Here is a 13,535-nt window from a genome sequence, read left to right as displayed (position 1 = left end):
AAGAAGCCCTAACCATGGCATAAGAGCTCTTACAGGCGGGTGGAACTCAGTGCTGCACTCCATCAGAGGGGTGTAGTGCTTTTTCTTATATGTACTGGTAGTTGTGAGCTACAGAGGCGGGAGAGATACTGGTTCTAACCGCTGTGGGTGCTTTTCCTGCAGCTGGAATACACTTCGCACCCCGGGCCGCGGGCAAATGCTTGAATGCCCTTTCTCCACATTTCCAATATTGCCCAGGTAGTTGTGTCGATAGGGCAGTGTAACCTGCACATAAATCTTAATCATCTAAGATCTATTTCCTGTCACAGGCTTGGTCAGTGCTGCATCTGGTGTTTTAGGTAAGCCGGTGAGGCTTGGACCCAGATGAGGTGACTCAAACCAATCAGGATCCCATAGGACACCAACATTCTCTAACTGCCTTTACTTTGATTACGGCTGCCTACAGAGCACCAAGTTAATTAATCTGCCAGGAACCCACCACTTGCTCCTTCTGGCAGCCGCAATCATGGCTTCTTTGGCCAAGAAGGTCATACATATATCTGTGGGAATATATATTCGCACATCTTCATGGGAAACATCATCAGAATCCTTCACAGACAATTGAGACGACTGATGATCAAGCACAGCACCGATGTGAAGACTAAACCAGTCCTTGTCCCTCTCTGAAATGTTACAGTGCCAGAAACTTGTGGACGGTGTTAGAGAAACTGTAAAGCAAACCTCACACCAATGCTGGTGCAATTCTTGCCTACAACTTGGTCCGTACCCTTAGGAACATTGTGGGGCACAGTGTGCTCTCAACTGGAAGAGCTGGACTCCTTAATCAGCAGCTACGACCAAGCTGTTGCGTACCAGAACCACGGGACTATCGCTGTCAAAGACGACACTGGCCGGGTTGTCAGCATCGCAACAGAAATTGAACTGCTGGACATCACTGGTGTGATCTTCTGTCCGACTCTGCTGACTTTGGGCGATGGTGGAGACCAGACTGCCAAGCTGGAAGGTACAAAACATCAGCCGGTCCCAAACGCCTTGGGAGCGGATCCAACAGCAGCCGGACTGCTGAGGCTGTGGCGCTTCCCAGAGAGATGCGGGGGACGCCCGCAGCGTGCCGGAGCAGGGAGGAGGAGCACCCTGGCCAGGGAACTAGCCCTTTTTCTTGATTAGCTCGCAAGCGCAGGAATTAAGCGTTACTTAAGTAAGTGTAAGCTCTGCAGCCTCAGGGCTTGAGTGGCGGATAAGGGAATCCACGTAACAGCCTGGTCTGGGCAAAGGGGACTGAGCCCCGCTTGCCGTGTGTGTTTGTTGTCTTTCTTCACCAGCTGCTGAAAGCGAGCTTCAGTCACAGAGCAGGCTGTCCTGGCAGTGGGTTTGCAGTTCTGTCTGCCACAGCGTGTTTTCTCTTTTCTGCTTGCAGCCCGTCCCGTTCGTGCTGCAACCGGGGAGACGAAGCGCCAGCGACTCCACCCGCGGAGCTCTGGGTTTCGCACCAGACGGGGCCTCCTGCTCCAGCGCAGCCAAGGGCTGAAGCTTGAGCTTTCAGCCGAAAGCTGCCGCTGCTCCGCGGGCTGCCCTGGCCGAGGGAGCTTCCCCGTGCCGCCGCGGTGCCAGCCCCCCCGCCCCAGGGTGCCCACACGCCCCATCGCCGCCCCGGTGCCAGGGGCTGCATCCCGCCGCTCCTGCTCTCGCGGACGCTCCCCGGAGCGCGTGCTGCCCGCAGCGCTCTGCGCGGCCGTTAACGGTCTCCGCGCAGAACGCGCCGGAGCAAACCGCTGCCTGGGCGGCCTCTCCCCCGCGGCAGCCCCGCAGCCCGGCGCGGCATCGTCAGCGAGGAGCGAGAAGGGAAGCGCTGCCACAGAGCGGCCCCGAGCGAGCCCGGCGCTCCCGGCCCCCGGCCCGGCTCCCGGACGCGCCCGGCGGGCAGGGTGAGCCGCTCCGCCCGGCCCGGCAGGCGCCAGCCCGCGGCCCGGAGCCGCCTGAGCTCGGTCCGCCGGGGCCGGCCGCGGAGCGGCCCCCGCCGCGGGGCCCGTCAGGCGGCGGAGCCCCGCGGGCGGCGGGCCTGGCGGGCGAGCGGCGCCATGGCGGCGCGGAGCCAGGCCTCCCTGCGGCGCCGGCTGCAGAGCTCGCAGGAGGCGCGGCAGCGCCAAGCGGTGCTGGTGCGGCTGCTACAGGCGAAGGTGAGGAACGCGGGCGCCTGCCCGGCCCGTGTCGAGAGCTGCCCCGGGCCGCCACGGCTCCCTGTTGCCCGTGTGGGCAGCGCCGGGCAGGGCCCGGTGCTGGGGCTGTCGGGACCGGGAGAAAAGCCGGGGCAGGAGTAGCCGAGCCCCTCACAGGCTGCAGCCGCACATGGCCATTGCGTGTGCCCATCCAGGTCCTGCAGTACCGGGCTCGGTGTCGAGAGCTGGAGCGGCGAGCGGGAGCAGCAGGGGTGAGTGTGCAGGTTGCGGACGAGAGTTCGCCTGCGTAGCATTCGTTGACGCAGACAGCACAAAGCTCCCCGAAGCCGGGGCAGAGGAAAACGAGGTTCTGCCACCTGAGGCTGGAAGGAAGCCCTGTACGGTTGCCCGTCGGTGGTTTGTCCGGTTGCCGCTCATAGAGCAGCCGGTAGGTGCAGAAATGCCCCTCCAGAAAAGCCTGTCAGGAAGGCTTTTAGCTGCGTGCAAGAGGGCTTTGCTGCTGGAGCAGCGTTTGTCCTAGGGCTCGGGAGAGGGCTGTGCTGCCTGGTACGCTACATGGCTGTCTCTGCAAAAGAGCCGCTTGAAACATGGCATGTTGGAAGGCGAGAATGCTGGCGTTCCACATGCAGAGCCGGCTCTGCGCTTTTCTTTCTGCTTCACGGCTAAAGTGAACCCAGGGAACGAAGGGCAGGAGAGTGGGAGAGCGTTCCTGGGGTTCGGGTCAAAGTGAGCGCTCGCGGTCATGAGCTGAGGATACCTCGCTGTGAGAGTGCAACAGTGGGAGACTGAGGAGAGCTGCTGCCATTAGCTAGTAACGCCCCTCCCCTCCCTTCCTGTCCGTAGTCACAACACCGTTACGCCGGGAAGGAGCCCCGAGCTCCTGAGATGATAGCCAACAAAGGGAGGGGAAAGCGATGGGTGCTGACAGGAGCGAAGGGAACAGGAGAATTTGACTAAACATGTCCTTTCTCCTTCAGGGCTCCCTTGCAGGCAGGTGGGAAGCCGCCGAAGAGCACAGCCTGGAGAAAGCACTGCTTCAGTGGGAAGAGGAGCAGCAAAGGTACCAGGAAGGAGCGTTCCCTCATACTTGATACACTGGATGCTCGTGGAAGTGAGGGGAAACCTGTCAGTGCTACCTGGTCACCCCAGGGGAAGCGGCTGGGCAAGCTGCTTTGAAAGGAGAAAGGTCCACAGTCTGTTTTCCGTGGGGCAGTCCTAGGGATGTGTGCTGAACAGCTCTGTTTTGGGTGGGGGGCTATTCCCGGCGACATCCAAAGGACCCTTTCCAGCCTAAGCAAATGAGCTTGCCCTCACAGAGAGCTCTCAGTTAATGCTAGAAAGCACTTCTACTGCCTCTCGGTTTGACAACAAAGTCTGTGTGGAGGGAGCTGGGAAATGACGGGGATGCTGCTTGTGGATAGCAGTTGTTCAGAGGCCTCATTGCTGTTTCTCCCTTTCAAAGGTGTAAGAAGCTGGCCAAAGTGAACACTGTCCTGCGGGAGCACCTCAATAAAGCGAATGAGGTTAATTCAGCCCTCAGAGAAAATGTTGGAAAACTGACGGCGGATTGGATGAGGGCCCAGCAGGAGCTGGAATTGAGGGAAAGTGAACGGCGCGCTGAACGTGAGGTAAGGAGCGGCTACGGGAGCGTCACGGGCGATGCCAGGGTGGAATGCGAGTGCATTTTATTTGTGGCCTAGAGGCCTTGCTGTGGGAAGGTTGTGGCTCTGTTGAGGCTGTGTTGGTGTTGACGAGCAGAAGCCAGGGGTGTGAGATGGAGGAGTGTCAGCAAATTGTGGTGATGGAATGTGCCCACCTGCTGTGAGCGTACTGCTCGGTCTTGGAGGCAAATGCTTGCTGTTGCTGGACACTGCAGGGCAGTCACAGAGGACCGCTCATCTTTTTAATAGTCCTGAGGTGTCTGTCTAGAGCAGTGGAGACCAGAGAGGACTGTGTGCTTTGAGGTTCAGAGGAGCCAGCAGAAGAACAAGGCAGGCCTCCCTTACCTCCCGTAACAGCCTGTTGGCAGGAAATCTGACGCGGGTCTCGGAGGGGCTTGTTTTTGTCTTCCTCCACCACGACCGCTGGACACCTCGGCAAGGCGAGAGGAGGAATCGTGATCAGTTTGCTTTGCTGCCGTCCACTCCTGCAGGAGGAGCGTGGACGTTCCCTTCTTGGCAGTCAGGTGGCAGGTCTGCTGAGGATGCTTCTGTGGTGGCTCCTGAGCCCTTGATGCCCCTGTTGCAGTGGTTGCTAAAGGAGACCTGGGGATGGTGGCTGTAGTCTCTCCTGTGTAGAGAGACTTGTGCAGTGGCAGCGAAGGCTGACTTGGCATTTCTTTTTGTCTTTGCACGTTCAGCTTTATGACAGCTACTTAAGGGGTGAACATAACCGTCTCCTCGGCCTGTGGTGCCAGGTGGTAACCTTCCGCCGTCATTTCCTGGCAATGAAGACTGCCACTGACCGGTGAGTAGAAGCTAAGGCTAGAGCTCTTGCAGAAGAGCTGTAGCTTCCCTTCACACCTGCTTTTTGAGCCTCGATGTTAACTTTAGTTGTGGCTAAAGCTCAGATTTCTCCTAAAGCATTAAGCGTGCTTTAGGCTATTTTCAGAAGCATTTTGTTCGATGCTGGTTTTCAGGTAACGCTGAGGGGCTCGGGCTATAGGCAATGCAGGGGCCTTATTCAGGTGACTTGACTATGGTGATGTTTGGGCATATTCACAGAGACACAGGCGTGTGTGGACACATTGGAAGAGACTCACCAGCGCTATGCATGCCGCACGTAGAGCAGTCCCTTCTATAGAATGATGAAAATCTGCCTTAAATCTCACTGAGTTTCTTTTCCCACTGCTCCCGATGGAGAGATCATTCATGGATATATTTTTTTTTTTTCTTCTCAATTCCAGCTTACATTTATTCTGGTCGCTTTGTATGTGCTTAGTCCTGTACCAGCATTGCTGAGAGAAAGAATATCTTCTCTACCCTGTTTCTGCATTTATCCAATTAATTTTGCTTAGTCCAATACCTCTTTTTGTGATTGTTTTCTTGTATTTGGGCTCTCTGAAGTTCCTTTCTCACAGTTGCCTTCTACACAAACAAATGTAGCGTAGCCGTAACAGTACCTTCTTCTGGTGTCAGCATGCAGTTTATTTCCAACTCTGGGTTATTGTCAGCCATTTACCTTCTTTGGCGATAAGCCATCCTTAGTGTGTGGAGTGTGCCTGACTTACTATTCAATTCTTGTGATATTTGTGCTTTTTTTGCTACAACATTTTAAGCTTATTCTTACAGCACCTTGCTGGAATGTTTATTATGTAGATATTGTTGTGAGCCTCTTAGCAGTCCAAGGGTTGATAATAATAGCCCGCTTAAGGCTGATCCCCTAGGTAGGTATAGAAGCTGGGGACCTTGGTAAAATGCCTTACATCTGTTGATGATAACTAGAGGATATTAATAAGAGAGAGCAGGAGCAACAGTTAATAAGAGTAATGAGAGGCTCATGAAGACTTCTGGCTGTGCCCTCCATTTCTTCCTCTCTCTGAGGAGAAAACAGGCTCATTTCTCAACCGTCCCTAGACTTGTTGCTCACCTGTCAAGATGTGTCCTGGTCCCAAAGTGTCAGATGAATGATTCGTCCGCAACGAAGATGTCATCTTTCCTGCCAGCTTTTACTGTTGCACAATTACGTGCTTCAGAGGTGAGTCGGCTGCTAAAGATGGTGGCGTGAACATGAGCTCTTTCTTTATTCTTCTTCAGAGATTTGTCTGAGCTGAAGGCAGAGCAAATGAGGGTTTCTGGATCTATACTTGTAAACTGCTCCCATCTAAAATCCGTCATACAGCTCCGGCAGCCCATCACGCTGGGTAGAGCTGTCCTGAAGGATCGGGCAGAGCAGCAAGCGGGACAGGAGATAAACCAGGAGACTCAGGAAGTGATGAGCTTACAAGTCAAGGGGGACCTGGAGAAGAAGGAGCTTCAAGACAGGTGAAGGTGTTTTAAATGTGGCTGTTGCCAGCGTGATCTTTTGTGGCTGCTGCTTGGATTCCTAGCTGGGCTGTGCTCACGTTTAAAACACAGCCATTCTGCACAGCCTTGTTTCTGTCCCTCGTCAAAGTACTGCCTTCCGCAGAAAGGACAGAAAAAATGGTCTGAGTGACAGCAGCTCTTCTGAGTAAGCCCGGACTGGAAAAGAGATTGCGTCTTTCAGTGCTTTTGCCGTTAAGTGGTTCTTGGTGAGCGGTTGAGACCAGTATAAAGAGAGCTCTGTCTCGCGTACAGTCCTTTTGCTAGCCAGGGCTGTGCTAAAGGGAGTTGGGAGGCATTTGCCCAGGGCCATCATAAGCAGTGTAGCACCTGTGTACTGACAAGTCCTTGCAAGGCTGAGTGCAGAAGGCCTCTTTGGGGCAAGAAGTGCTGTTTTGCAACATTGAGCATATGAACCTGTAGAGATGAATGCTGCCCTTGCTGTATTTTCTGGGTTGAACTTTCTCTGCTATGCTTCTGGGAGCTGCTGAGCTCTTTAACAGGCGATGGTGTGCAATGCTTCTGGAATGGCACGTGGACCTTCTGTTCTCAGGGTGGTGGAGCTCTCGGCCTTGCTTGTACAGTCTCAGAAACAGAATGAGGAGAAGGAGACGACCATGAGGACACTTCACGACACCGTGGAGATTCTAGTATGTTTTCCCTTTATCTGGGAGGTGGCGCAGCGTTTGCTCTCCAGGCTCAGCACAAAGAGGTGTAGCTTCCTCAAGAGAAAGAGTGGCAAAGGTGCTAACTGTCTGGGAACGTCAGGCACATGGCCCAATATTCCTCGTGCGTTGGGCCCATGTGGAGTCAGTCCAGGTGCAGGCAGTGGCAGCGGGGCTGGAGACAGTTCAGGTGTCTTCCTCAGGGGGGTTGCAGCAGTGCTATTGTGCCTGTGGCTTTCAGTCTCTAGGGATGAGAGTTCCTTGGAATGGACAGCTTGACAGCAGTCTGTAGAAACTAGCTGTTGGTCTTTCTCCTCTTAGTTTTTGCAAAGAAGAAATTGAATAGATGTGGGAGGGAATATACTGGAGTCACTAGGGCTGAGGCTTATCGGCATGGCAGTGCTACTGAGGATGGGAATGCTACAGAGAGGAGCAGCTCTCCCCTGCCCACCCTTGCCTTATTCTGTTCCCAGGAAGGAAGTCAATTAGAGAAAGAATATGAAGCTTCATTGACTAGAAGTGTCAAAGAAGAGAATCTTTCCCTCCAGAAGCTGATAAAAGATATAATGGAGGTGAGTACAGAGTTCAGAGAATCATAGAACCATGGAATAGTCTGGGTTGGAAGGGGCCTTTAAAGATCACCTAGTCCAACCCCCCGGCAGTGAGCAGGGGCATCTTTAATTGGATCAGGTTGCTCAGGAGTTGGGACCACAATCGCGGAGCACTTGTGGCCACAGGGACAAAACTGCTTTGTTGACTGAAGAAATGAGAGAATTGAGTTTTGAATGACTCTAGGGTGAAGTGGGGGGAAAAGGAGAAATAGATAAAGGAAGCCCAATAGAATGAGCAAAGAGTAACGGCTTGATGCGGGCTTTCAGGTGGTGTTAGATGACAGTGACAGTATGGTCAGCATTACCTGCCCTGAGAGTTCCCAGCATGCAGAGCCTAGCAACATCCTCTCTTGTCTGAGCCCCCTTGATGCAGAGCGTGCCTTTGTATTGGTTCAGGAAGCACTGGCAAGGAGGCGAGGAGCAACACAGGTGAGAATTTCTGCTTGTCTTCCCTGCTGGCTCAGCTGCTAATGCCATGCTTAGCTTGACAGCTTTCCATTTACTTTGCCAGTTGAGCCAGTTCCTTTCTAGCCTGCCCACTCTTGCTATTGAGTATTGCTACCTTGAGTATTACCTTGGCAGTCTCGCCAGCTCTGTGTTCTACTTCTTTTCTCTCCTTGATCTCCACCCCCTCATGACAGCTTTTGCCTTCAGGTGAGCTGTCTCTCTGCTTGCTGCTTCCACTCCAGCTACCTGGAGCCATCTTCCCTGCTCCTTATGGCTTTTTTGTGCTCTTTCCCTGCCCATTCCTTGCAGGCCGTAAGAGAAGAGCTTTCTGCCAGGCAGGACTCTCTCAATTTCCTGCAGCAGCAGCACAGACAGCAGGAAGAGAAGTGCAGGAAGCTGCAGCAAAGGCTTGAGCAACTGGAGGAGGAATGCAAGGCGTCCAGCAGCCACCGGCAGCACCTCCAGGCTCTGGTAGAAGCCCTCCAAAGGTGAGTGTTTCCTCCTCCTCCTGCGCTCTAGAGGCAATCTGCTTCCAGTGCTGGGAGTCCGGAGGATTTATGAGCAAAGAACTCGCCTGCCCTGCCACGCTTGGCACTTTGTCATCCTCCTGTCACTGCTTTTCATGCTCTACTGTGCATCGTAAGGCTGTCTTGGAGATTCCGAGCGTTGTTGGACTACAAGAGGCCTCCCTCTCGACATGCTGCTTCTCTGAATTGTGTTCTTTGGGTGCCCTTCCTAGCCACTGCTGCTCACTGAATGAAGGCAAAAGCCTGCCTTCCTTTCTCCTTCCCTCCTCGGTTACCTGGCAAGGGGGAGAGCAAGTTCTTCCTTACCGTGCTCCCCACAACTCCATCCTGGCGTGATGAAAATGGGACCTGTGACTCTTCAGGCCTCTGTGTTCTTCTAAGTGAGCCTTGTCTCTGCAGTGACTGTGCAAACCTTGAGCAAACCAGGGAAGAGCTACAGCAACAGCTTGAAGTAACGGAGCAAGAAGCCTCGCGTCTGCGTCAAAGTAACTCTGAACTGCAGTTGAAGGGAGATTCAGCCCAGAGGGAAAAGGTGGAGCAGCAACAGGCGATGGAGAGAGCACGTTGTGACCAGGAGCTCCTGTGAGCGTTAAAGCTTTCTCTGGGCAGGGGTGGGCATTGCTGGACTTGAGGAGGCCCACCGTAAAAGAATGAATTTTGCGTGCTCCTCGTTTGTAGCACAGAAGGGTGATGGGACTGCGTGGGCAGGTCTGGCTACCTACTGACACACAGCATAGCTGCCTCCTTGTACTTTCTTTATGACCCTTTAAAAAAAGTCATTCCAAACCTGGCCAGAGTAGTTGCTGACAGGCATAAGCTGAAACAAGAGAGGCTCAGACTGGATTCAAGGAGAACAAAAAATTTGAACCATGAAGGCGATCATGCAGCAGAACAGGTTGCTCAGGGAGGCCATCCAGATGCCATCCCTTGAAATTTGGGAGACCCGAGTGGAGAGAGCCTCGAGCAACCTGGGCTGATCCCATAGCTGACCCCAGGTGCTTTGAGTTGAAGATTGGGCTAGAGGCCTCCTGGGGTCCCTGCCAGCCTGAACCATCCTGTGATCCTATGATTATTGGACTGGAAATTCATACACATCTCCTCCCCAAACAGATTGCAGGCTCTTCCTTCATCTCACTGCTGAAGGCAAGAGCAATTATGGGAATATGAATCTGGACTTAGAAAGTCTGTCTTGCCCAAAGACGAACTTTGGAAAGTCTCGTATCCAATGTGTGGAAAAGGAGAGAGAGAACTAACAGGCAGGAAGCGGTTGAGAGTACCTGAACCTTTTGGAAACGTTCTGTGATTTCTGGAAGCTTGTTTTACTTTCTCAGTGACAAGTGTTTCACCTACATCAATGACAAAGAGTGAGGCAGCTCTAGTCAGGGAATTCCAGTATTTGTTAGGTGCAAATAGGAAGCTGTTGGAAGTCATTCAAACTGCCATATCTGGGACACAGGATGTGCTCTTGGTTTTGGAAATGAGCATATTTTTACATTAACCACTTGTTTGCCTTTCCCCTTCTCCTAGACTGAAGGACTTAGCTGCACTTGAAGGCAAACATTCATTATTACAGAGTGAGCTGGCAGTTGCGAGAGAGGCACTGGAGGAATCGCACCTTCAGAGAGATCTGCTGAAGCAAGAGAAACACGAGCTTACGGTGGCACTGGAGAAGGTATGGTCACCATCTTGCTAGGCAGCACTTGTGGGAGAGGGAGTTGTGATAACAATCCCACCGCAGATGCTGCTTCTGGCAGTAGAGAACAGGGACAACGTTGTTCTCCATCTTGGAAAACGGTGATCAGAGCACCCAGGCTCTTTGGGGTAGTTAGTCCCCACGTGCTTATTGGGAGCGCTGAACTGGGAGTATGTCAGAAACGCACGGGGGTGTGGGCTTGCTGCTTGAAGTCGGGGATTTTCCTGCTTTTATTGTCATGTTGTTCTTTTGTCTCTTCAGGCTGAGCAGTTGGTAGCAGAGTTGACCGGGGCTCACAGTGAGCTGAGTGCTGAAAATGCTGATCTGCATGTTGCAACAGCAACCATGAGCAGCATCAATGAAGCTCTCGCACTGGATAAAGTGCAGCTGAACAAACTTGTGCTGCAGGTGAGCAGCGCTGCCAAAGAGCTTGTGAGGTGTTTGTCTCCAGCTGCTGCTGCTTCTGAGACTTCTTGCCTTCCGACCGTACGGCTGACTGAATATGGACATGTTGTTCCTCTTCCTGTGCATGCCAAAGCTTCTTCATAGTAAACTCTGTATTTTATTTATACATAAAACTGTATTTTGTTTCCTCTCTGCTTCTGTGATTGTAGCTGGAGCAAGAGAATGAAGTTCTGTCAGGTAGAGTGGCCGACATGGCGAGAGCAAAGATGTCTGACCAGGAGAAGCTGAGCCTGTGTAAAAGAGCAAATGACGAGCTCTGCGCAGAGAAAGCCCACCTGGAGCAGCTGCTGCAGGAAGCAGAGGAGCAACAGGAGAGGCTGCAGGCAGAGCTGAGGTGGCTGGCAGAGGAGAAGGAAGAAACCCAAGAGAAACTCAGTCAGGTGAGACCAAAAACCTGGTGCTTCTGGGTGGGCATTGGGCTGCTTGGCTCAGTGAAGCTGCATCCGTTGGATTCTGCAGTGGTTTTGTCCAGGAGACACATGGCAGTGCTGGAGGTCATGCTTTTACTGTCATGTTTGCTTCTTCTTGGAAACGTCTTGATGGCTTGCAGAGCTTTTGGTAAGCTGCAAAGAGACGATTGCATTGTCCATGAATCTGAGTGGGGCTACTACTCTCACATGTGGCCAAAGCAGCAAACTGTGTAGCTCTGAGTCCTTTTTCTGAGGTGAAAAGCAGGGCTGCATGTTCCTATTTATGTTTTTCATTGAGAAGTCTGCAACTTTCAAAACTCCATTTGTCTGAGCCTAGAGAGCGGGACAAAGCTGCAAGTCAGTGCCTGCTGTCATGTATTGCTAAGAGCGGCAGTGACATCCTGAAATTGTTGAAATGGTATTGTAAGACATACATGCAACTTTGTGGCTGGAAAGCTGCCTAGGGGAAAAGGACCTGGGGGTGCTGGTCGGCAGCCAGCTGCGTATCGTCTGGCAGCGTGCCCAGGTGGCCAAGAAGGCCAACAGCATCCTGGCTTGTGTCAGAAACAGGTCCTGCCCAGCAGGACTAGGGCAGGCAGTGATCGTGCCCCTGTGCTTGGCAGTGGTGAGGCCCCACCTCAACTACTGTGTTCAGTTTTATGCCCCTTGCTCCAAGAAAGACACTGAGGTGCTGGAGCGTGTCCAGAGAAGGGCAACGAAGCTGGTGAGGGGTCTGGAGCACAAGTCTGATGAGGAGCAGCTGAGGGAACTGGGGATGTTTAGCCTGGAGAAGAGGAGGCTGAGGGGAGACCTTATCACTCTCTACAAGTACCTGAACAGGGGTTGTAGCGAGGTGGGTGTCAGTCTTGGCCATTATTAGGTGTGCGGTGGGACTCGATGATCTTAAAGGTCTTTCCCAACCGAAATGATTCTGTGATTCTATGGATTGTTAGAGTCTCTTTAGGCGTTGAGGAAGAAGAGGAGAAAGAGGTGATCACACAAGACTCTTCAGTCAGGACTAACTGATTTTGGTAGCCTGGAAGAAGAGCTTGGGAGAATCATGTCCCTGGAGGAGACTAGGGAGTTTGTCATCACGGAAATGTCAGTGTCACAATGTATGATCTTGGGTATTATGGGATAGCTTTGAGAGAATTGTTTGTTTCTGACGGTCTGTTCTCTGTTAGATAGCCTTAGTTTTGGAGTATGTGGTATGTTTGGCAAATACCCAGCAGCGGTGTTAGACTGAAGAAAAAAGCCCAAAAATTGTGGTTAATCTTCAAGCTGGAATACCAGCAAGGTATATTAGACAACTTGTTTGTGTAAGACAAGTAAACAGTGTTCTTGACGTGAGCTACTGTGCCAACAGAGTCTACCATCTCTTTGGCCACATCAGCCAGACTTTAGACACCAAAGTAGGTGACACTTTGAGTATTTTCTTTTTCTAGAAGGTGAAACCATGTGTATTTTCACTTTCTCCCATGAGCAAAGATGCTTTTGCTCAAACCTTCCTGAAAATTTCCAGCACTACAATAGATCCTGGTAGAATGTCAGTTTGCAAGGTGGCAGTTCTGGAAAATGCAGAATTTGTGCATGAAAACACGTAGTGTGGGATACGTACGTTTGTCGTGAAGGAGCTGTGTGGTCCCCGGCACGCCAGCAGGGCCTTACGCATCTCTTCCAAGTTAACGGTGCCAGTGCCTTTTGGCAGCCCAGGGTATGAGCGCGGTATACAGCAGATGCTGTTAAGCTTTCAGCCCACGGTACAGGAGCTCTTTCTGCGGTAGCTGGTTCACCAGTGGCACTGGCTGGCTCTGCACAGAACTCCAGAGAAAGGGCTCTAACTGTATTTTGTCCCGCTTTCAGGTTTACCATCAGCAAGAGTTGGCAAGCAGTGGTCTGGAGCAGTTGCGCCAGGAGTCCTGTCGCCAAGGGCACGCGCTGGCCGAGGCATCCAAAGAGAAGGAATTGCTGGTGCATGAGAAGGCCGCCCTAGAGGTGCGACTGGCAGCCATGGAGCGGGACAACCAAGGCCTTTCAGAGCAGTTGGCGGAAACCAGGTAAAGGCAGGGAGGAGAGCCTAGGCAGGACGTTATTTAATGTCTGTAATTATAAAGGTAATCATTACACGAGGATTTATTGCATCTTGCGTGCTTTTCAGATGTTTTCACCTTCCATGCACAGAAAATGGAAGACTCTCGAGCCAAAAGAAAAAAGCGTCTACCATGATTTGAGTGTTATTTTCTGACAGCTAAAGCTCCCCTGAGCCTTGGGCTCATGTTTCTGCCCCCTTGCACTTCACACAGGTGTGAAGTCCAAAGCAAGCCAACTTGGCTCTGCGTTGAGTAGCAATTAAACCATGCAGACATTTACTGAAACCTGAAGTTTCTCTCTAGTTTTGGTTTCTTGTTCTGTGCCTTTGAACATAGATCTTCCCTTAATAAGTAGTTTGGCATGGGATCTTCAGAATTCAAGGCTGTTGCGTACGGACATTGTGAGGAGGACACTGCCATTTAGGGTG

The 13,535-nt window shown here is 52.3% G+C and overlaps 1 protein-coding gene across 1 annotated transcript in view; it reads left to right on the top strand.

Annotated features, from left to right (window-relative positions):
• The window catches only part of LOC309410742 (uncharacterized protein), a gene marked incomplete at its 5' end in the record, with an annotated part of 44,392 nt that overhangs the window by 13,824 nt on the left and 17,033 nt on the right, over positions 1-13,535 (top strand). Inside the window, 16 exon segments of the mRNA XM_082007188.1 lie at positions 773-1,003; positions 1,810-2,177; positions 2,372-2,440; positions 3,155-3,237; positions 3,640-3,805; positions 4,537-4,643; positions 5,933-6,160; positions 6,753-6,849; positions 7,338-7,436; positions 7,743-7,904; positions 8,232-8,410; positions 8,849-9,031; positions 9,977-10,121; positions 10,404-10,550; positions 10,757-10,987; positions 12,881-13,074. Coding sequence (XP_081863314.1) covers positions 773-1,003; positions 1,810-2,177; positions 2,372-2,440; positions 3,155-3,237; positions 3,640-3,805; positions 4,537-4,643; positions 5,933-6,160; positions 6,753-6,849; positions 7,338-7,436; positions 7,743-7,904; positions 8,232-8,410; positions 8,849-9,031; positions 9,977-10,121; positions 10,404-10,550; positions 10,757-10,987; positions 12,881-13,074 — 2,689 coding nt within the window.

Source organism: Phaethon aethereus (assembly GCF_964289735.1).
Source record: "Phaethon aethereus genome assembly, chromosome: 16".
NCBI lineage: Eukaryota > Metazoa > Chordata > Aves > Phaethontiformes > Phaethontidae > Phaethon > Phaethon aethereus.
The sequence above is the reverse complement of the archived record's forward strand: the minus strand, read 5'-3'. Positions and strand labels throughout refer to the sequence as shown.